General features: G+C 44.9%; 1 protein-coding gene and 1 pseudogene across 6 annotated transcripts in view; both read left to right on the forward strand.

Annotated features, from left to right (window-relative positions):
* The first annotated feature begins 206 nt into the window (after nucleotides 1–206).
* Nucleotides 207–23,088, forward strand: part of LOC129020869 (zinc finger protein 813) — a 29,210-nt gene continuing 6,328 nt past the window's right edge. For 2 of the 6 annotated variants that reach the window (XR_008495917.2, XM_054465756.2), the window contains exons 1-3: nucleotides 207–289; nucleotides 16,205–16,291; nucleotides 19,880–20,006. Coding sequence is in view for 3 of the 6 variants with exons in the window: in XM_054465756.2 (XP_054321731.2) it covers nucleotides 16,277–16,291; nucleotides 19,880–20,006 (142 nt within the window). In the remaining 3 variants the exon portion in view is untranslated. Of the gene's footprint in view, nucleotides 290–9,719; nucleotides 9,826–10,589; nucleotides 10,728–16,204; nucleotides 16,292–19,879; nucleotides 20,007–23,088 lie in introns of all 6 variants that reach the window. The other 4 variants (XM_063658409.1, XM_054465757.2, XM_063658410.1 and 1 more) reach the window with 4 other exon arrangements.
* On the forward strand, nucleotides 9,766–12,801 carry LOC129020873 (tropomyosin alpha-3 chain-like; annotated as a pseudogene).

Genomic DNA, 23,088 nt, shown 5'->3' on the forward strand with positions numbered 1-23,088 from the left:
CAGACAATTCCAGGGCTTTTGAATCATACTTCAACCTTAGTGGTCGGTCTCGACTCCAAAACCCCAAAACAGGCGCTGGAGCGAGGGTGAGGGACTCACAGGTCCCACCCTGGCCCCGCCCTCTGCGCATTCCAAAGGTCAAGGTCTCTCCGCCTCGCGCCCCGCCCCTACCTCGTCCAGGCCCCGCCCACCTCCTCCCAGGTCCCGCCCAGGCCTGGCCTCTGTCCTGCGCGCAGATTGGCGAAAACCCGGAAGCGGATCGCGTGGAGTGACGGTCCCACGGCAGCGCGTGAGTTTGGCTCTGTGTTGTATTAAGTCTGCGCTTCCCAGGTCCCTGGCGCTTCTGTACCTGGGGCGTGGGGTCCCCACAAACCTGGAAATTCTCAGCCATCTTCCTTCACCTAGAGCAAATTGAGACGACCAGTGAGAGTCCGGGGGTCGCTTCCTTTTGTGTTTAAGGTCGCCCTGAGGCTGGTCCCCTCCTGGGTCTTTTTGCTATAGGGCAATGTATACACTTTCTATCGCACATTTTTCCTGCTCTAAACCTTTCTCTGACTCCTCTCACCCAGCGCTTTATAAAGTCCTCACCCAAGAGATGGATTCTCGCCCTCTTTGGCCGGTAGAGCACAGAACCGCGGCCCCAGTCCCGGGAAGGCCGCGTCCTCTGTCTGGTCCTGGGATCCTGCAACCCCACCCTTGTCTTAAGGCGCCCTCACCCCCACCACCTCCCTCTTCCTGCCAGGCCCTGCTGCTCCCTAGGTCTCTCCTCCGCAGTCACGGCTTCCCCTGAGCCCACATTGGGGAGGTGCCCGGGGCTTGTCCTGTTGAAGGGGGCCAGCCCTTCCACACCTGTGGGTATTTCTCGTCAGGCAGGAAGAGAGACTGAGAAAAGAAATAAGACACAAAGACAAAGTATAGAGAAAGGACAGTGGGCCCAGGGGACCGGCGCCAGTGCCAGCCTCTGAGTTCCCCCAGTATTTATTGATCATTATTTTTACTGTCTTAGTGAGGGGCGTGTAGCAGGGCAACAGGTGGGGAGAGGTCAGCAGGAAAACATGCCAGCAAAGGAATCTATATCATGAATAAGTTCAAAGAAACGTACTGTGCCCGGATGTGCACATAGGCTAGATTTTTGTTTCTCTTTACCCAAACATCTCAGTGTAGCAAAGAGTAACAGAGCAAGCAGTATTGCTGCCAGCATATCTTGCCTCCAGCCACAGGGCAGTTTTCTCCTATCTCAGAATAGAACGAATGGAAATGGTCAGCTTTACACCTAGACATTCCATTCCCAGGGACCAGCAGGAGACAGAAGTCTTCCTCTTATCTCAACTGCAAAGAGGCCGCCCTCTTTGACTATTCCTCCTCAGCACAGACTCTTTACGGGTGTCGGGCTGGGGGATGGTAAGTTCTTTCCTTTCCCACGAGGCCATATCTCAGGCTGTCTCAGTGAGGGGAAACCTTGGACAATACCCAGGCTTTCTTGGGCAGAGGTCCCTGCAGCTTTCTGCAGTGCATTGTATCCCTGGTTAATCGAGAATGGAGAATGGCAATGACTTTTACCAAGCATACTCCCTGCAAACATATTGTTAACAAGGCACATCCTGCACAGCCCTAAATCCATTAAACTTTGATTCATTACAGCACATGTTTCTGTGAGCACAGTGTTGGGGCAAAATTTACAGGTTAACAGCATCTCAAAGCAGAAACAATTTTTCTTAGTACAGATCAAAATGGGGTTTCTTATGTCTTCCTTTTCTGCATAGACTCAGTAACAGTCTGATTTCTCTTTCTTTTCCACATATCCTGTGACACGGGGTGTTCTTCCCTGCCCAGCTTCAACCCCTTGAAAATGCACTCCCCTGGTATGTAGGCATCTTACTCCAAACCATCATGTGATTCTGTGGGCCAAAGGGATCAGGAGACACAGGCAGTAGAAAACCTGAGAAAGAGAAAAGAATGAGAAAGGCCCATAACAGATGGCAAAGTAGAGGATGGGTGAGGGATTTGCCAAGAGACAGCAAAAGTGAAAAAAAAAAACAAAACAAACATAAGAAAGCAGGAAGAGAAAAGCAATTGGAGACATGCAGAGAAAAGCTAGATGTACAGAGAGATGAAGGACAGCAAGATAGGGAGAGGGGCAGCAAAGAGGGAGGCTCACCAGAGTGAGGGAGAGGAGGAGGGATTTGGAGCCAGGGCAGACAGAGCAGAGTGATGCTGGTGGCAAAGAGAACAGAGGGAGAACCACAGCAGGGAGGACACCTGGGGATCTAGGCTGCCAGAGAGTGGGGACAAGGGGTATAACAGGGAAGAGATAATCTAACAGGGAAAGCAGAGGAGGCACAGAGATGGTGTTGTGGGAAACTGAGGACTAGAGAGACTGATATGGGGGAGACAGGAGGATGTTTATTTAAGTACGCACCAGCTCAGTGGATTTACATCTAAAAAGCTGAGCATTTCAATGAAGAGTGGGGTTTTTATAAGCAGGCTTACAGAAGCAAAATAAAAGCAGTTAATCATATAATGATAGGTCACATAATCTATAGCATACCATAACTTGTAGGCTTGCATAGCTGGTGGTCTTGCAGCTGCATTGAAAGAAAAACAAGAATAGCTAAATACATTTGTTTGTTTGTTCTTTTTCTTTCTTTCTTTCTTTCACTCTTGTTCTAAAGGGGAGGAGGTGTCTGGAGCCCATTCCTTTGACTTCAACTTCTCAAACAGCGTTATGTTATAACTGTCCTTGAAGTGAGCTTGCTAGGCAGAGGAAAACTAGTTCTTTTCTTTTTAACCCTTGCCTTTCCTGATAGTTTTCTTGGAGTGAATGAATGCATATTTTTTTTTTAATTTCTGCCTCAGTTTTCTCCCTTTGCTGCTTTTTATAAACAAGATTTTAATAGAAAGCACCACTATTACTTGATTCTTCATGAAAGAGCAGGTTTTCTTCTTTAGACACAGGCTGATATTTATACGGAGCTATTAGCTGAGTGCTAGTCTGCCTGGTCACAATTGCTTCTATAGTTGATTGAATGTTTCTTAACAAGGAGAGGTGAGGCAAGGCAGTATTAAACCAATTCTTAGTATTTCTAGAACTACTCCTACTAAGGTTTTGAATCTACTGAAGGAGGAAAACCAGCCTCAAAAGAGGGACTCAGGAGTCTACTTTATCTAAGTCTGGACTGGAACATGGGCTAATTTTTTCATTCTTACAGTTATTTCTATAACAGCCTTCCTATTGTCACTGATTTCTAGGTAGCAATTAGTTAGATTAAACTTTCTACATACTCCTGCTTCCTGGGCTAGGAGGTGTCTAAAGCTAATCTATTTTGGTAGATGGCATTTCTCATTTTTGTGGCTTGCTGGGCCAGTAAGTCTAATGCATTTGCTGTTTCATTAGCGACGATTCCAAGTACTGTTTTTAACTTTATGATGCGGTTAAGCATGTAAATTGGTGTGCGGTACCCTTATGACTTATCTTGTGCCCAGGTAGCTGGCCTAGAGTACTGAATTAGTCTTTCAGGAGGCCAATCTGTGTCTTTCTAATCTTCTATTTTTATGTCTTTTCTTATGTCTATATCTCTTTTGTTTTTTTCTTTGATTTTATTGTAGACAGGATACCTTCAAGTTTCTCCCTGTTGCAGTAGGAGTAAGAAGAAACATGGTCTAATTGTTTCAAGTACACAAGCCCTTGTCCTTTTTCCTGGCAACTGTCAGTAGGCCTGTGGCACACAGTTCTAACAGAGACCAGAGGGTGCTTGCCAGGTATTTGGAGCTTCAAGCTGATACTAGGTGTGGTTTAGAGAAGAGAAAGAGGAGAATGGGTTTGGATGAGGTGATCTGGAGTCATCTTTGCCTTGCCACAAAGTTTTCTTTAGTGTTTTATTATAATATTGCTGTCTTAAACAAGTTAATTCTTCTACTCAGTCTGTAAAAGCTTTTCCTTAGTGAGCAACCCAGTATCTCCTGATAATGGAAGTTTTTAAGAGCTAGGGGCTTAAGGCTGGGTGTGGTGGCTCACACCTGTAATCCCAGCACTTTGGAGGCCGATGCAGGTGGATCACGAGGTCAGGAGATCAAGACCATCCTGGCTAACACGGTGAAACCCCGTCTCTACTAAAAATACAAAAAACAATTAGCCAGGCCTGGTGGCGGGCAACTGTAGTCCCAGCTACTTGGGAGGTTGAGGCAGGAGAATGGCATGAACTTGGGAGGCAGAACTTGCAGTGAGCCGAGATCGCACCACTGCACTCCAGCCTGGGTGACAGAGTGAGACTCTGTCTCAAAAAAAAAAAAAAAAAAGCGCTAGGTGCATTGGTTCGGGAGAAGAGTCAGTTAGAGTGAAATTATCTTGTGACATTAACTCTTTTGCTTCTTAAGGCCAGTGGCCTCCTGTTAGTCCTTCTACAAACATAACATGAGAAAATGCTTAAGCTGCTGGCAATGTTTTCAGCCAGCTGAGCAAACAGCTTTTTAGCTAAAGCAGGAGGCTGTGGTAACTTCTTGTCTACATGCTTATGGAATGATTTAAAGACTCAGAATTGTTGCTGGTCTGGGTTCCTTTTTGGTAACATATATGTAGGTTGCTGGGTAGGTGTGTGTGGAGACATGTATGGGGTAACCTGCACTCCACATGGGTAAGTCTGGCTTTAGAATGGTGAAATTTACAGGATGACAGGTTTTTGTTTCACAATCTGGTTTTACTGGCATTTCAATAAGCATAATTGGCCTTTGTTGTGTGCTAGGGTGCCACAATATGCAATACTGACCATCTTTTTCTGGGTCCCAGGGGGACAAGCTGGCATGCATACATATTTGTAGTCATTTCTGTAGTATCTTTGTATAGGTAGGTTACCATGGATGGGTGAGTCTAGGTCTGCTGCTGGACAAGCATCAAAATACAGAGAAATAGGCCATCGGTAAAAGGGAGGGACCTTGGTTTGGTTTAAGAGAAGACTTTCTTTTGACCTTGCATATATTTTAAACTATTCACCAGGTGAAAACTTGGTGTTATAACATACATAAGGTTGGTTATTTCCTGGGTCACAAATTGAGTAGATGGTCTGATTATAAGTACAAGTCTTTTTTTTTTTTTTTTTTTTTTGAGATGGAGTTTCACTCTTGTTGCCCAGGCTGGAGTGCAATAGCATGACCATGGCTCACCACAACCTCCACCTCCTGGGTTCAAGTGATTCTCCTGCCCCATCCTCCTGAATAGCTGTGATTACAGCCATGCACCACCATGCCTCGTTAATTTTGTATTTTTATTCAAGACGGGGTTTCTCCATGTTGGTGAGGCTGATCTCGAACTCCCGACCTCAGGTGATCCACCCGCCTTGGCCTCCCAGAGTGCTGGAATTACAGGCATGAGTGACCACACCTGGCTTTATAAGTACAAGTTATTAAGCGAGTCCTTGTACACTCATAATAAGTATGGTGCAATAGAGTCTTAGTTATCCTGTTCCCTGACCAGGTAGTATGTGTACAGTGGGGACACCTTTCTATAGATGCTTCTTCTAACATGGTGAAAGGGGGTAACAACAGCAAAACAGTGTACAGCATATTCATATCCAGCAAGGACAGAAGAGGGCCTTGCCTGGGGGAGGAGGTTGAGCACAACGACAGAACAATAATAAAACAGTTAGTATTACAAGGAAAACTACCTGCCTTAAGATTTCTAACCACATTTACTTGCTTGATGAGTCCTCAAGCTTTGGCCGTGCGTAGACTAGTCAGCTTCTGGTGTGTGACTAGAGCAGGGCTTGTCGTCCCCTCCACCTTCAGCTGTGCATAGACTGGTCAGCCTCCAGAGTGACCAGAGCAGGGCTGTCATCCTCAGCAGCAGATTGGTCTCATCTCAGGATCAGCTGAGTTGGATGATCTGGGTCTTGCTGGCTGGTCCACTTGCCCTGAGCTGCCAGTTTCAGCTGACTGTGGTGGATCTAAGGCACAATTCCTGCAAGTTGAACAGCAGTGGGAGTGGACAAGATTACAGTATAGGGCCCATCCTATATGGGTCCTAGAGAAGTTGGATTCTACTTTTTAACCTAAACAGAGTCTCCAGGTTTAAAGGGGTGTACTGGATCTGTCAGACTTATAGGAATTCTTTCTCATATTCAGTTATGGACTTCTTGCATGGCTATTATTAAAGCCTGCATTTGTTTTCTTAAAGTTAATTCCTCTAGTTCTTGGAGATCACTTTTAATTTGACTTATGATTGGAGAGGCTGACTGAGCAAACTCTCATAAAGTGAATACCTAGTTTGTTTGGTGGGGGTGCACCTGACTCAGAGGACAACCATAAGTAAGATCTGATCTTATCTCAGGTGAGTTTCTTGGCAGTATTTCTTCAGTAGCTGCTTAGTGTCCGGTTCACTTTTCTTGAACTTTCTGGCCAATAGGCTGTGTGTAACTTCTATTTTATTTTTAGCAGTCTTTTTAAATCTTGCACTATTTCAGCTGCAAATGCAAGCCCACTGTCTGACTTTAGAGATAGAGGCAGTCCAAACCTGGGAAGAAGTCTTCAGTCACTTCTCATGCTTTTTCTGTCCTGGTGGGGAAAGCCTTAACCTATCTTGAAAAGATACAAATAAGCACTAGCATATACCGACATCCTCTGGCATGGAGCAGTTCGGTAAAGTTTATAACCAAGTTTTCACAAGGCATGGCTCCTGCTTCTTGAATTCTTGGGGGCCAAGTGGGCCCCATCACGGTTATTCTGAGCACAGGTTAAGCATTGTTTACAAACGGCTCAAATGACAGCAGAGAGCCACGGCACATAGAAATGGCACTTTTGTGGCCAGGCGCGGTGGCTCATGCCTGTAATCCTACCACTTTGGGAGGCCAAGGTGGGCAGATCACAAGGTCCGGAGTTCAAGACCAGTATGAGCAACATGGTGACAACCGGTCTCTACTGAAAAAACAAAAAAAGTAGCCAGTCATGTTGGTGGGCACCTGTAATACCAGCTACCAGGGAGGCTGAGGCAGAAGAAATGCTTGAACCCGGGAAGCAGAGGTTGCAGTGAGCCAAGATTGCACCACTGCACTCCAGCCTGGGTGACAGAGTGAGACTCCATCTCAAAAAAAAAAAGAAAAGAAAAGAAATGACACTTTCATAACGTTGCTAATGCTGTTTTTCTTATATGAGTTTCTTGATGAGTATGCTTCACAAACTTAGGAGCTAACATCTTTGGAATGGCTAATATCCTATCAAAGAACTACTACCTTCTTTTAATATATTTTTTATCTTCTTGGGCAAACCAGGTTTTTTGATTTGGTGTATAACTTGGGTCCTCTTGGAGAGGAGGTTCTGGGAGGAGAGGCATAGCTAAGTCTTCCTCTTTAAAATGTGGCATAATCATTGCTGCCTGCTTTGCCTCTGTCTGCCTTTCTGTTTCCTTTGGCTTCTGGCATCCTTGCCTTTTGGTGCCCTCTGCAGTGCATTATAGCTACTTTTTCTGGAGCCTGTACAGCCTCTAAGAGCTGTAGAATCTCTTCTTTGTACTTTATTTCTTTCCTCTAGCTGTTAAAAGTCCTCTCTCCTTATATATAGTTCCATGTACATGCAATGTAGTAAAAGCATACTTAGAATTAGTGTAAATACTGACTTTCTTGTCTTTTGCTAGCAACAGTGCTCTTGTCAGGGCTATTAATTCTGCCTTTTGAGCTGATGTTCCAGTAGACAGAGGCTGAGCCTCTACTGAGTCTAATGTTACCACTGCATACCTGGCATGTCCAAACTCTTCTAGCACAGAACTACTTCCACCTGTGAAGTACTTGACATCTGGGTCTCTGAGGGCTCTCTCTGTAAGATCTTTCTCATTGGGGAATACCTCATCTGTTGTTTTGACACAGTTATGGAGAGGAGCTCCCTGTTCGACTGGGAGCAGAGTAGCTGGATTAGGGTGTTTACTGTTCTAAAATTGTGTAAGCGTTTTCACATAGAAACCCTTGGTACTGAGTCATCCTCAGGTTTGATTACTAATGGTGCCTTCTTTGATCCATCAAAGTTATGACCCTGTGGCACCCAGACAGTTAGTTGCTGTCCTACAGTTAATTTGCTGGCTTCTTGTGTTAACAAGACGGTGGTGGCTGATGCCTTAAGGCAAAGAGGCCATCTTAACACCACGGAGTCTAGTTGTTTGGATAAATATGCCACTGGGTGACGCCATGATCCTATAAGTTGAGTCAGAGCCCCTATAGCCATTCTTTTTTGTTCATGAACTTATAGAAAGAAAGGCTTAGTTATGTCTGGTAGTCTTAAGGCTGGGGCCTGAGTTAAAGCTTCCTTGACCTGCTTGAAGTCTATTTCTTGATTAGGTTTTCAAAGGAAGGGCTCCTTTTCTCCTGCTTTTGTGGCTTCATATTAATGACTTAGCCATCAGTGAAAAATTTGGAATCCAGAATCTTGCTGCCTCTCAAAATTCCTATTTGATGTTGGGTGGTCGGGGTTGGAAGGGCACAAATGGCTTTCTTCCACTCATAGCCGAGCCAGTGTTCCTCGTGGCTCACTATGACATCTAGATATGTAACCTCTTCAAGGCAAATTTGAGCTTTCTTTTTTGATATTTTGTAACTTACTTTCTATAGGAAATGGAGGAGATCCTGGGTTCCCCAATAACAGTCCTCTTAGATTGGGGCCGGCAAAAGAAGCTCGTCTGCATACTGCAACAAGGCGCGGTTGTTTTTTGGCGGGGTATAAGCCATGAGGTCTGAGGCCAATGTTTCTCTAAAGATTGTGGGAGAGAACCGGGCATCGTGGCTCATGCCTGTAATCCCAACACTTTGGGCAGCTGAGGCGGCCAGATCACGAGGTCAGGAGTCCAAGACCAGACCGGCCAAGATGGTGAAACCCCGTTTCTACTAAAAATACAAAAACTGACCACGTGCGGTGGCTGGCACCTGAAATCCTAGCTACTCTGGAGGCTAAGGCAGGAGAATTGCTTGAACCCAGGGGGCAGAGGTTGCAGTGAGCTGAGATCGTGCCACTGCACTCCAGCCTGGGCAACAGAGCAAGACTCCATCTCAAAAAAAAAAAAAAAAAAGATTGTGGGAGAGTTTTTTTGTTTGTTTGAGATGGAGTCTCACTCTGTCGCCCACGCTGGAGTGCAGTGGTGTGATCTCGGCTCACTGCAAGTTCCACCTCCTCCTGCCTCCTAGGTTCACGCCATTCTCCTGCCTCGGCCTCCCAAGTAGCTGGGACTACAGGTGCCCACCACCATGCCCGGCTAATTTTTTTATTTTAAGTAGAGACAGGGTTTCACCTTGTTAACCAGGATGGTCTCGATCTCCTGACCTCGTGATCCGCCCGCCTCGGCCTCCCAAAGTGCTGGGATTACAGGCGTAAGCCACCGCGCCCAGCTGTGGGAGAGTTTTTAAATCTTTGTGGGAGTCTAGTCCAGGTGAACTGTGACGCTTCATTGTCTTATGAAATGCAAAGATAGGCTGACTAACTGGTGCCAGACAGATATAAAAGAAAGCATCCTTTAGGTCTAAGACTGTAAACTAGGTAGCACTTGCTGGAGTCCTATCAAAATGTACGGGTTGGCTACCACTAGATGGATAGTTACCGTGGCCTGGTTTACAACATGCAAATCTTGCACCGGCCTATATTCATTAGACCCTGGCCCTGGCAATGGCTTCTGAACTGGCAAAGGTGGAGTGTTCTAAGGCGACTGGCATTGGACTAAAATCTTATGTTTATAGAGCCTTTCTAAATGCTTGCAGATGCCCTGTATGGACTTTTGAGGAACTGGGTACTGACAAACCTGAACAGGAGTTGCTCCTGGTTTTGATTCTGCTTCTACTGGTGCATGATTTACAGCTAACCCAGGTGGGTTGTCCTCAGCCTGTACTCCAGGAATTTCTTTAACTAACTGGAATAATTTTTCTTCTACTTGAGTGTGAGGTTGCATTGGTGCCTGAAAAAGGGGTTGGGCACAGTGGCTCACTCCTGTAATCCCACCATTTTTGGAGCCTGGGGCAAGGGGATTGCTTGAGTCCGGGTATATGAGACCAGCGTGGGCAACATAGTAAGGCTCCCGTCTCTGCCAAAATAAATAAATAAATAAAATTAACCGGATGTGATGGTGCACACCTGTACTGCCAGCTACTCTGGAGGCCGAGGCAGGAGGATCACTTGATCTCAGGAGGTCCAGGCTGCAGTGAGCCGAGATCATGCCACTGCACTCCAGCCTGGTCAACAGAGCGAGACCCTGTCTCAAAAGAATGAAAGGGGTGGGGGACTTTGGGTTCAGATGACTGGGTGAGTTCATTGGATATGATTACTTGTGACATGTTGAGTTCTGTGTATATAATCTAATAACTTAAAATTTCTTTAAATTATACAGATGAGATTGAGAATTTAAAAATTCCCATCTATAAGACGTACATTCTGTAAATCTTGGCATAGAGGTCAGCTTCCACTTGGAACCCCTATTCAGCCAGAGGGCAGTGACTTATTCAGTTGTGACTCACTCTGTTCCCTTTTCGCAGGGCGGGGGTAGAAAGTGGGGCAATGAAGTGGGAAAAAAATCAATTTCTGTTATTACATAATACTTTTAATTAAATTAATTAATAATTAATATTTTGGGACAGGGCCTGGCTCTATCGCCCAGGATGGAGTGCAGCGTGATCTCTTCTAACTGCAGCCTTGACCTCCTGGGCTTAAGCGATCCTCCTACTTCAGCTTCCTGTGTAGCTGGGACCACAGGCATGAGCCACCAAGTCAGACAAGTATTGTATTTTTTTTGTAGAAACGGGTTTCACTATGTTTCCCAGGCTGGTCTCAAAATCCTGAGCTCAAAGGATCTTCCTGCCTTGGCCTCCTGAAGCACTGGGATTACAGGGATGAGCCACCACACCTAGCCTACATAGTACTTTTTAAAGGGGACATCAAAACGTGGTGGCTCCTGCCAGTAACCCCAGCACTTTGGGAGATGGAGGTGAGTGGGTCACCTAAGGTCAGAAGTTCAAGACCAGCCTGGCTAACATGGTGAAACCTGGTCTTTACTAAAAATACAAAAGTTAGGTAGGCGTGGTGGTGTGTGCCTATAGTCACAGTTACTGGGGAGGCCAAGGCACAAGAATTGCTTAAACCTGGAAGGTAGAGGTTGCAATGAGCCGAAATTGTGCCAGTGCACTGCAGCCTTGGTGGCAGAGCGAGTCTCCATCTCACAAAAACAAACAAGCAAACAAAAAATAAAATAAAAAACAAAAGGGACATCAAAAGTACATTTGTTCTTATGTGTAATAGATTTACTTTATTTTCTTTGTTTCCTCTTCATTGCTTTCTTTATTCTTTTTTTTTTTTTTTCAGTTTGAGATAAATTGTAGGGTTTTTTTGTTCATTTTTTTTTTTTGGCAGAATCTTATGCAGTCACCCAGGCTGGAGTGTAGTGGCATGATGTCGGTTCACTGCAACCTCTGCCTCCTGGGTTCAAGTGATTCTTTTGCCTCAACCTCCCGAGTATGTGGGACTACAGGCCCACGCCACCACACCAGGCTAATTTTTGTAATTTTAGCAGAGATGGGGTTTCACCATGTTGGCCAGGCTGGCCTTGAACTCCTGACCTCAGGTGATCCACTCGCTTCGGCCCCCCAAAGTGCTGGGATTACAGGTGTGAGCAACCATGCCCAGCTGAGATAAATCTTAGTTTTCAAAATTTCTTTTTTAATTCATAATCACAGAGAGGAGGCTGCAACGCCGAATGGAGGAGGCAGGAACTGGAGTGTGAGCAGTAGCTGGGTGGGCACCATGGCTGGGATCACCACCATCGAGGCAGTGAAGCGCAAGATCCAGGTTCTGTAGCACCAGGCAGGTGATGCAGAGGAGCGAGCTGAGTGCCTCCATCGAGAAGCTGAGGGAGAAAGGCAGGCCCGGGAACAGGCTGAGGCTGACGTGGCCTCCTTGAATGGTAGGATCCAGGTGGTTGAAGAGGAGCTGGACTGTGCTCAGGAGCACCTGGCCACTGCCCTACAAAAGCTGGAAGAAGCGGGAAAAGCTGCTGATGAGAGTGAGAGAGATATAAAAGTTATTGAAAACCGGGCCTTAAAAGATGAAGAAAAGATGGAACTCCAGGAAATCCAACTCAAAGAAGCTAAGCAAGTTGCAGATGAGGCAGATGGGAAGTATGAAGAGGTGGCTCGTAAGTTGGTGATCATTGAAGGAGACATGGAACACACAGAGGAACGAGCTGAGCTGGCAGACTCCCATTGCCGAGAGATGGATGAGCAGATCAGACTGATGGACCAGAATCTGAAGTGTTTGAGTGCAGCTGAAGAAAAGTACCCTCAAAAAGAAGACAAAATGTGAGGAAGAGATGAGGATTTTTACTGATAATCTCAAGGAGGCAGAGACCCATGCTGAGTTGGCTGAGAGATCAGTAGCCAAGCTGGAAAAGACAATTGATGACTTGGAAGATCCACTGAAATGCACCAAAGAGGAACACCTCTGTACACAAAGAATGCTGGACCAGATTCTGCTTGACCTGAATGAGATGTAGAATGCCCCAGACCCACCCTGCTGCTGCTCCTCCCTCTGACCCTGACTCCACCTGAGGCCAGCCTGCCCGAAGCTGACCTTTACCTGAGGGCTGATCTTTAACTGGAAGGCTGCTTTCTCCTCTCGCCACCCCCTCCTCCCCTGCTTCTTTTTCACCAAACGGTCTCTGCCTCTTCCCGGAGATTCCAGCTGGGCTAGAGGCTGAGAACCTTTGGAAACAACATTTAAGGGAATGTAAGCCCAATGCATAATGTCTTTAAAAAGCATGTTGTGATGTAAAAAAAAAATACATAATTACTTCTGAAAGATGCCTTTGTCACATCCTGTAATCAGCTCACATCATTTTTTTTTCTGTACATTTCCCAGTTATTTTCCTGTTGACCCCAGAATTTGTTAGATTTTTTTAAAAAACAATTTCAAAATAGTTTCTGTTTGAAACTAGTTGCATCTGGTTCAGATTGAGGTCTGCATGCTTTCTAGTCTTTATTATTTATTGAAAACCTTTAGTACCTAATACAGAAGTTTGCTTATTTCAGTGTGTACCTGGTAAAGATGTCAGTGACCTTTTACCTTAACATCAAAATGTAGTTTAACCAGTTAGTATATTTTTCAGTTTTCTTTCCTTATGTCATCTGTGAACATCTTGAGCTGTGAGCTATTAAGTGCATGTTTCCCTCAAGGCCCTCTGGTCCATTCTGGACTAACGTTGAAAGATGGGCTGGATTGGCGTGGAACTTTTGGGGTGGCCAGACCCAACACCAGGCCATGGGGGCTACGAAGTCTGGTGGAGTCAAAGGAATGAGAAAAGACAAGTTAAGAATGCATAAGGTGGGTCTAGGGGGCCAACGCTAGTATGGAGGCTGCAAAAGACCCAAGCTCTGGAAGCCCACACTATTTATTGGTGATCAAACAAAGAAGCAGGTGGTGAGGATGTGGGGGTTGATAGGAAGTGGTACATCAAGCACATGATCTATAGGTGTGTCGGTTTAGCATTTATATGGAACGTGTTCTGCTACTTGAGATCATGGGGAACTTGAGATCATGTTCTTCTAGTTTAAGATACAATCATTTTATGAGCCTGGGAGTGCTAGAAGCAAGGAAGCAGCAAGTCTGGGCACATTCCAGAGGCCATGAGGGGTTTTATGCCCTGGGCTTAGATTATGGTGCAGCAGGGCAGCCTTCAACCCTTTGGCACAGAGCTTGGTGTTCCAAAGGCCACAAAGGGTTATAGACCCTGGACCCTGGCATGTTCCAAGACTCTTTTTATATTATGTCAGACTAGCAAGCCCTGCCTCAGCTTTTCCCCAACATGGAATGCTATTCTAAAAGCACCCATGTGTTCTTTTTTTTTTTGAGATGGAGTTTCACTCTTGTTGCTGGGCTAGAGTGCAATGGTGTGATCTAGGCTCACTACAACCTCCACCTCCTGGGTTCAAGTGATTCTCCTGCCTCAGCCTCCCAAGTAGCTGGGACTACAGGCACCCAGCCACCACGCCCAGCTGAATTTTTGGATTTTTAGTAGAGATGGGGTTTCATCATGTTGGCCAGGCTCATCTCAAACTCCTGACCTCAGGTGATCTACCCACCTCAAACTCCCAAAGTGCTAAGATTACAGGCATGAACCATTGCACCTGGCCACCCATATATTCTTGATTGAAAATTTTTTCTTATGTCTTAGTTCTACAGCTGACCCTCTTTCACTGTTTTCAAGGTCAATAGCTGTGTGTTCACACTTCTGTGTTTTATAAATGTTACTGTGATTTTCTTGTAATGAAGAATTAAATGTTGGGAATCAATGGCATCAGAACCTTGCAAATGAAGTTTTTTTAGCCCAGGCATGTGAAAGATGCTTCTCCAATTTTCAAGGATGGGGTGATAAAGACCAACACTTCCCATTAGCACTTCCAGGCCCCAGTAAGAATTCAGGCACACATTTTCACTCATCTCAGACATTCTCAGGGTAACTTGGTGAAAATGTCTCTTTCTCTGAGCCCCAGTGAGCCTCCCTGCAACTAGGAGATGAGGGGCTAGACAAGAAAAGCTCATCCTGAGTGGCCCTGGTCCCTGAAATGATTGGCAAAATAGAGTGTGTGTCTGGGTGTGACTTTTCTTGTGGGAGAGAGGAGTGCCCAGTTGTAATTAGAATTTTAAATGGGATGCAGTACCCCAAAAATAAAAAAGAATGAAAAAATGCAAAAGAATAGAAGAAACAGAGTTGTAGACTCAGACACAGAGACCATCTTCGAGGCCTTTCTCTGTATGATGATATCACAGTGAAATCTAAAGCAGGTCATGCCAGTCCCTGGCAGGGAACCCTCCACCGGCTTCCCGTGTTCCCCAGGACAAAAGCCCAACTCCTCACTGTGGCCCCACAGCCCTGTGTCCAGGGCCCCTGCCAGTGTCCAGCCTCCTCCTGGGAGCTTACCCTCATCTCCTGACTCCTTCTGCACCAGTCACATTTGCTTTTCTCTTTTCCTAATCAGCAGAATGCTTCCTGTCTCAGGTTGTTGTCCCTGCTCTTACTCTATGTCCCTAAATGATCACAGCACTGTCCCTTTCTCCTCCTTCAGTTCCAGGCTCAGAGCTGTCTCCTATGCCCTCCCACCCCCATCTGAAGTTCCCTCTGCCCATCAGTCTCTATCACGTTACTCAGGTTTTATTATCTCTGCATCAATCACATCAGAAATGCTTTTTTTTTTTTTTTTTTTTTTTTTTTTTTTTTTTTTTTTTTGAGAGAATCTCACTCTATTGCCCAGGCTGTGAGTGCAGTCTTGTGATCTTGGTTCACTGCAACCTCTGTTTCCTGGGTTCAAGTGATTCTTGTGCCTCAGCCTTCCAAGTAGCTGAGATTACAGGTGTGTGCCACCACACTAAGCTAATTATTTTATTTTTATTTTTATTTTATTTCTGAGTCTTACATTGTCACCCAGGCTGAAGTGCAGTGGCATGATCTTGGCTCACTGCAACTGCCGCCTCCTGGGTTCAAGCGATTCTCCTGCCTTAGCCTCCTGAGTAGCTGGGATTACAGACACCCACCAAGCCCAGTTGCTTTTTGTATTTTTAGTAGACATGGGGTTTCACCATGTCTCTGACTTCTGACCTCAAGCAATCCACCCCCCTTGGCCTTCCGGAGCGCTAGTATTACAGGCATGAGCCACCGTGCGTGGCTCAATTTTTGTATTTTTAGTAGAGACCGGGTTTCACTGTGTTGGCCAGGCTGGTCTCGAACTCCTAAGCTCAAGCAATCCTCACACCTCAGCCTCCTAAGTAACTGGGACCACAGACACACAGACGTGCACAACCATGCCTGGCTAAGTTTTTGTATTTTTGGTAGAGATGGGGTTTCACCATGTTGCTCAGGCTCGTCTCAAACCTGAGCTCAAGAGATCTATGCACCTCGGCCTCCCAGAGTGCTGGGATGACAGGCATGAGCTACCGCACCCAGCCTTTTTGTGAGGTTTGGTCAGGTCTGGGTCTGTGCCCTAAAGGGGAGCTCATCCCACCCCAGCTCCCCACTGCTACAGCATGTGTGTGGGCTTCTCCAGGAGGGGAGTGGGAGTTTTCCTGTAGGAGTTTATTGTCCCTGGTGCAGTGGGCAGCATAGGGGACCATATTTCCTCAGGATGAGGTCTCCTTTGTATGTGTGGTTATGTTCCAGGGAGGAGGTGTGTTGATTCTGAGCAATAAACAACATATTTCTAACATTCAGGATTGACTTATAAACACCTTGGTATGTGAGGAAGAAACCCAGAAGAGGAAGAGGAAAGCAAAGGAGTCAGGGATGGCTCTTTCTCAGGTGAGATGATATTTTTGGTGGATTGTTCCGTCTCCTTCCTTTCAGAAATGCTGGGCCTTGGAGTTGGGAGTCTTCTCTGAGTCTGAAGCATCCTGCCTGACAGGTTTACTCACATTCACCCATGCCTTCCCTCAGTCCCTCTCATCTCACTTAGATTCCATCTCCCATGATCCAGTGACATGAATTTGGGAAGAGGCTGCACTAGGCATGGTCTTGGGAAGGGGTCACACCCAGACATGGATGGAGACGGGGTGAGGGTCCCATGGTGTCAGTGCTGTTGGGCAGCAGGGATTGTTCAGGGGCCACATCTGGATGCACTGTCAGCTCTCTGTGGACCAGGATTAGAGCAGCTGCCAATGGAAGTCATGTATTCATGTGCACGAAGTACGTGGTAAATTCTAGAAAAGGCGACCAATATGGAGAAATTTTCTGCCTGATTTTATACTGCATTTTTAGTTTTTTGAGTGAGTTACTGTGTTTCTGAGTCCAAAAATCTTACTAATTAGAATGGAAAGTTCATACACAGACATGAATGATACAAGATGTTTTATTCTATCATTATTTTAAGAATAGGAAATCAACCTAAATAATAGCAGGAGATTCATTAAACCATTCTTAGCACATTAAGCTCATGGAGACTGTGGTGTTACTGTGGAGAGGCTTGTGAAACAGGTGTTTTCATTAAACATGGTTATAATTTTTATTATTATTAAATTATGATAATATTATTGTATTTTAAATATACAAAGTCTTGCTCTGTCGCCTAGGCTGAAGTGCAGTGGCATGATCTTGGCTCACTGCAACCTCCACCTTCCAGGTTCAAGTGATTCTCCTGCCTCAGCCTCCCAAGTAGCTGGGATTATAGGCACGCATCACCATGCCCAGCTAATTTTGTTGTATTTTTATTAGTGATGGGGTATCACTATGTTGGCCAGGCTGGTCTCGAACTGCTGATCTCAGGTGATCTGCTCACCTCAGCCTCCCAGAGTGCTGGGATTACAGGTGCAAGGCACTGTGCCCAGCCCCACCAATTATTATTAAATATATATTTTTATATTTAACCATCACATGATATATATATTTGTTTTGTGGTAAAACTCCAAGCAAAGCTGCAGCTTAGACTTTTTGCCATAAAGCATCTCCTTTCCCTGTCACGTCCTCCACCCTCCTTCCAGCCTCACTGGGGTGCCGTTACTGTCAGTTCTGTGTGAGGTGTCAGAGCAAGTCTCATACACGTGTATTTCTGCATCACTATGAGACTTAAAAAAAATTCTGCTGTAAATTAAAAAAAAATACTTTTTTACAAAAATTAGGCAGGCGTGGTGGCACGTGCCTGTAATCCTAGCTACTCAGGAGGCTGAGGCAGGAGAATTGCTTGAACCTGGGAGGTGGAGGTTGCAGTGAGCTGAGATTGTGCAACACTCCAGCCTGGGCACAGAGCAAGACTCCATCTCAAAAAAAAAAAAAAAAAAAAAAAGATAGAAAAAAAAGTTTTTATGTTTTTACTTTAGGTTTGGGGCTGCATGTGCAGGTTTGTTACATAGGTAAACTAGGGTCATCGGGGTTTCTTGTACAGATTATTTCATCACTCTGCAGTTAAGCCCCATACCCAATAGTTATTTTTTATTTATTTATTTTTTTGAGACTGAGTTTTGCTCTTATTGCCCATGCTGGAGTATAATGGCATGATCTCGGCTCACTGTAACCTCTACCTCCCAGGTTCCAGCGATTCTCCTGCCTCGGCCTCCTGAGTAGCTGAAATTCCAGGGGCCTGCTACCATGCCTTGCTAATTTTTATATTTTTAGTAGAGACAGGGCTTTACCATGTTGGCCAGGGTGACCTAGAACTCCTGACCTCAGGTGATCCACCCGCGTCGGCCTCCCAAAGTGCTGGGATTACAGGTGTGAGCCACTGCGTCCGACCCCAACTAGTTATTTTTTCTGCTCCTCTCCTTCCCACTCTCCATCCTCAAGTAGACCCCAGTGTCTGTTGTTTTCTTCTTTATGTTCCAGTAAATATTTTACATGATATTTGATCCTGCTAGTTGTGAGAATTTACATGTTGTCATGTTAGTAAACATGGCTACCTTGCTCTTTGACATCTGCATTGGAAATTGGCTGAATGAAAACTTGTGGGTCCTTTGTGATTTTTCCCTGTATAAAGAGTGCCATAGTGGCTGCCTCTGAGCCCTCCTGCATTACTACACATATCTGAAGATTCCTCCAGGTCAGGCAGTTGAAAGGGTGATTGCTTCCTCTAGGATGAGGCATTTCCTGTTTTCTTAGATCTGACAAGATTCCCCCCTGCCCCCAACTGCCAAAGTATCTTTTTCCAGCAAGATGAGATTCCTCTTCAGTTAAACAAAACTTGCTACTTTTTATATTTGTAAAAACTTCATATACACACTCACATATACAATATACACACACACATATACATAGACATATATATACACACACACAAATGTATATATTTTGAACAACTTTTACAGTTTGAAAATCTGGGGAAAATGACAACCCTTTGTATTAACATCTAGTTTTTTGTGAGTCTGTGTAGGTTTCATTATTTTGTTGACATATATATATATATATGTCATGACATATATATATATATATTTATATATACACATACACACGCAATGGATTTTCATACTTTGAGTAATCTAGTTTTCATGTATTTTATTTTGAGACTAGGTCTCACTGTGTTGCCCAGGCTGGAGCTCAGTGGCGCGATCTTAGCTCACTGCAACTTCTACCCTTAGGTTCAAACCATCCTCCTACCTCAGGCTCCCAAGTAGTTGGAACCACAGGTGCCATGCCAGGGTAATTTTTACGTGGTTTTTTGTTTTTTGTTTGTTTGTTTTGAGATGGAGTCTCTGTTGCCCAGGCTGGAGTGCAGTGGTGCAATTGTGGATGATTACAACCTCTGCCTCCCAGGATCAAGCAATTCTGCTGCATCAGCCTCCCAGGTCACTGGGATAACAGGCCTGTGCCACCATGCCCAGCGGATTTTAGTTTCTGATCTTTCACTGTGGATGTTGTCATCTCTGAAGACATCACTCATACTCTGTCTCATCTAGATACTGAATGTCACTTGGTCTGTCAATAAAAGTTTCTGGGCCAGGCACAGTGGATCACGCCTGTAATTCCAGCACTTTGAGAGCCTGAGGCAGGCAGATCACAAGGTCAGGAGTTTGAGGCCAATATTGTGAAACCCTGTTTCTACTAAAAATACAAAAATTAACTGGTCATGGTGGTGCGCGCCTGTAATATCAGCTACTCAGGAGGCTAAGGCAGGAGAATCGCTTGATCCTGGGAGGTGGAGGTTGCAGTGAGTGGAGACTGCACCATTGCACTCCAGCCTGGGCAGCAGAGTGAGATCCCACCTAAAAAAAAAAAAAAAAAAAAAAAGAAAAGTATAATAAAACACAACTGGGAAGACAAAATGTGGTGAAAAATCCCTTATTCAGATTTGTCAGAACATTCACTGCAATTAAATCCATGCTTTCCCCTCTCTCCTCTTCTCATTTTCTGTAAAGATAAGAACTCCTCCCATAACCATTTCCTTAAAACGTGTTTTCATTTCAGGGTCTATTGACATTCAGGGATGTGGCCATAGAATTCTCTCAGGAGGAGTGGAAATGCCTGGACCCTGCTCAGAGGACTCTATACAGGGACGTGATGTTGGAGAATTATAGGAACCTGGTCTCCCTGGGTGAGGATAACTTCCCTCCAGAAGTGGGGATGTGCCCTTGTGTATCTTTGTATTTTCTCTTTTTTTAGATACAGTGTCTTGCTCTGTCACCCAGGGTGGAGTGCAATGGTGGGATCATGGCTCCCTGCAGTCTTGAATTCCTGGGCTCAAGTGATTGTCCCACCTCAGCCTCCCCTGGTAGCTGGTACAGGTGCATGCCACCATGTCAGGCTACTTTTTTTGTTTTTTTTTTTTTGTACAGACAGATTCTTGCTGTGTAGTTGAAGTTGGTCTTGATCTCCTGGGCTCAAGAGATCCTCCTCAGCCTCCCGAGTAGCTGGGATTACAGGCGGCAACCCCCATAACTAATTATTGGCTTTTATTTTTAAAATTTTTGCATATGTGTGTCCTTAAGGCCAATATGAGTCTTCTGTAGAAAACATGTAGTTGGTTCCTGTTGATTCCAGCTAGTCTTTGCCTTCTGAGTGCAGAGTTAAATATTTACAGTTGAAGTATTACTGATGGAGAAGACCTTACCGTTGTATTTCTGTTACATATTATCTGTATTTCTTGTAGATTTTTTTTTTTTTGTTATTCATTTCTCATTTCCTACTTTTTGTGTTTAATTGCTTTTTTGTGTAGACATGCTTTGACTCCCTTCTTATTTACTTTTTTTTTGTTTGTGATGGAGTCTCACTCTGTTGCCCAGGCTACAGGGCAGTGGTGCGATCTTGGGTCACTGCAACTGGCTCTGCCTCTCCAGCTCAACTGATCCTTGTGTGCCAGTGGCTCATGCCTGTAATCCCAGCACTTACGGAGGCTGAGGCAGGCAAATCACCTGAGGTCAGGAGTTCAAAACCAGCCTGGCTAACATGGTGAAACTCTGTCTCTACTAAAATACAAAAATTAGCCGGACATGTTGGTGGGCACCTGTAATCCCTGCTACTCAAGAGGCTAACGCAGGAGAGTCACTTGAACCTGGGAGGCGAAGGTTGCAGTGAGCTGAGATTGTGCCACTGCACTCCAGCCTGGGCAACACAACAAGACTTTGTCTCAAAAAAAAAAAAAAAAATTCCATAACCTGCAAAAACTACTCTTTCTCCAGTAGAACTCTTTATTTATGTCAGAATTCTGTGTATGTTGCATTTTCATCAACATACATGTATATTGTGTTTTCATGCTTTTTTCTTCTAAATAGGAAAAAAAGTTGAATTATGAAGAAAAGGTACACTTATAACAGTTTCTGCATCTTTTATTTGCCTATTTATTTATTTATTTGTCGATGAGATGAAGTTTCATTCTTGTCACCCATGCTGGAGTGGAATGGCACAATCTCAGGTCACTCCAACCTCTAACTCCCGGGTTCGAGCAATTCTCCTGCCTCAGTTTCCTGAGTAGCTGGGATTACAGGCATGTGTCACCATGCCTGGCTAATTTTGTATTTTAATAGACACAGGGTTTCTCCTTTTTCATCTGGCTGATCTCAAACTCCCGCCCTCAGGTGATCCGCCAACCTCAGCCTCCGAAACTGCTGCAATTACAGGTGTGAATCACCGTGCCCTGCCTATCTGTCTTTTAATTTATCTTTACTGGAGAACTTTATATATATTTGTGGGTTGGAGTGACTCTTTAGACTTCTTTCATTTCTTTCTTTCTTTTTCTTTTTTTTTTTTTTGAGATGGAGTCTTGGTCTGTTGTCCAGGCTGGAGTGCAGTGGCACGATCTTGGCTAACTGCAACCTCTGCTTACCAGGTTCAAGTGATTTTCCTGCCTCAGTCACCCAAGTAGATGGGACTACAGGCACTTGTCACCACACCTGACTAATTTTTTGTATTTTTTTTTTTTTTTTTTTGTAGAGGTGGAGACAGGGTTTCATGGTGTTAGCCAGGATGGTCTCAATCTCCTGACCTCCTGATCCTCCTGCCTCACCCTCCCAAAGTGCTAGGATTACAGATGTAAACTACCATGCCCAGCTGGCCTCAAAGTTTTTAAAACATGTTATTGCTATTAGATGGCTTCAAGTATTGAAAGATTTATAGTACAGGCTGTAAACTTCCTTTGTTTAATAAGATTTGTCAGCCTTCAGTGATGTTGATCTGATGGGATGCTCCCTTTCATGTCTCAGTCATTTCACTGTCCTGTCAGAAATACCTTAGACTGGCCAGCCGAGGTGGATCATGCCTCTAATCCCAGCAGTTTGGGATGCCGAGGTGGGCGAATCACTTGAAGTCAGGAGTTTGAGACCAGTCTGGCCAACATGGTGAAACCTCAAATCTACTAAATACAAAAAAAATTGGCCAGGTATAGTGGCTCACGCCTGTAATCCCAGCACTTTGGGAGGCCAAGATGGGCAGATCACCTGAGTTCAGGCGTTTGAAACCAGCCTGGCCAACATGGTGAAACCCCGTCTCTACTAAAAATACAAAAATTAGCTGGGCATGGTGGCACACCGCTGTTATCCCAAGTACTCGAGAGGCTGAGGCAGGACAATCTCTTGAACCTGGGAGGTGGAGGTTGTAGTGAGCCAAGATTGCCCCACTACACTCCAGTACAGGCGACAAAGTAAGACTCTGGGCTGAGGCGGGAGAATCTCTTGCGGCAGGAGAATCATGCCACTACACACCAGTCTGGGTGATAGAGCATGACTCGATCTCAAAAACAAACAAAAAAAGAAATAAACTGGGAGCCTTCAGACACAGAAAATTATTTCTCATGAATTTGGAAAGTGGGAAATCCAAGAGCAAGGTGCCAGCCAAATTGGTTCCTGTCGAGAGCATTCTTCATGGTTTAGCCCAGCCACCTTCCTGCCATGTCCTGACATGGGGGAAAGAGGAACAGGAAACTAGCTCTTTAATATCTCTTTTTATGAAAGCACAAGTCCTATTCATAAGTAGTCAACACCCATGACCAAATTCTCTCAAAGGCCCCATCTGCAGAACATCCTATTGGAGAATAAGAACTCTGAACATGGCTTTTGGCCAATAAGAACATTCAGACCAGGGAGTCTGCATCATATTTATTGTTTTTATTGTGCAACTTGTTATATACAACGTTTTCTCTGATCTCAGTTTATAAATTTTCCCAGTGAACATTCTATGTTTTG

Source organism: Pongo pygmaeus, chromosome 20 (assembly GCF_028885625.2).
Source record: "Pongo pygmaeus isolate AG05252 chromosome 20, NHGRI_mPonPyg2-v2.0_pri, whole genome shotgun sequence".
In the NCBI taxonomy this organism is placed as follows: domain Eukaryota; kingdom Metazoa; phylum Chordata; class Mammalia; order Primates; family Hominidae; genus Pongo; species Pongo pygmaeus.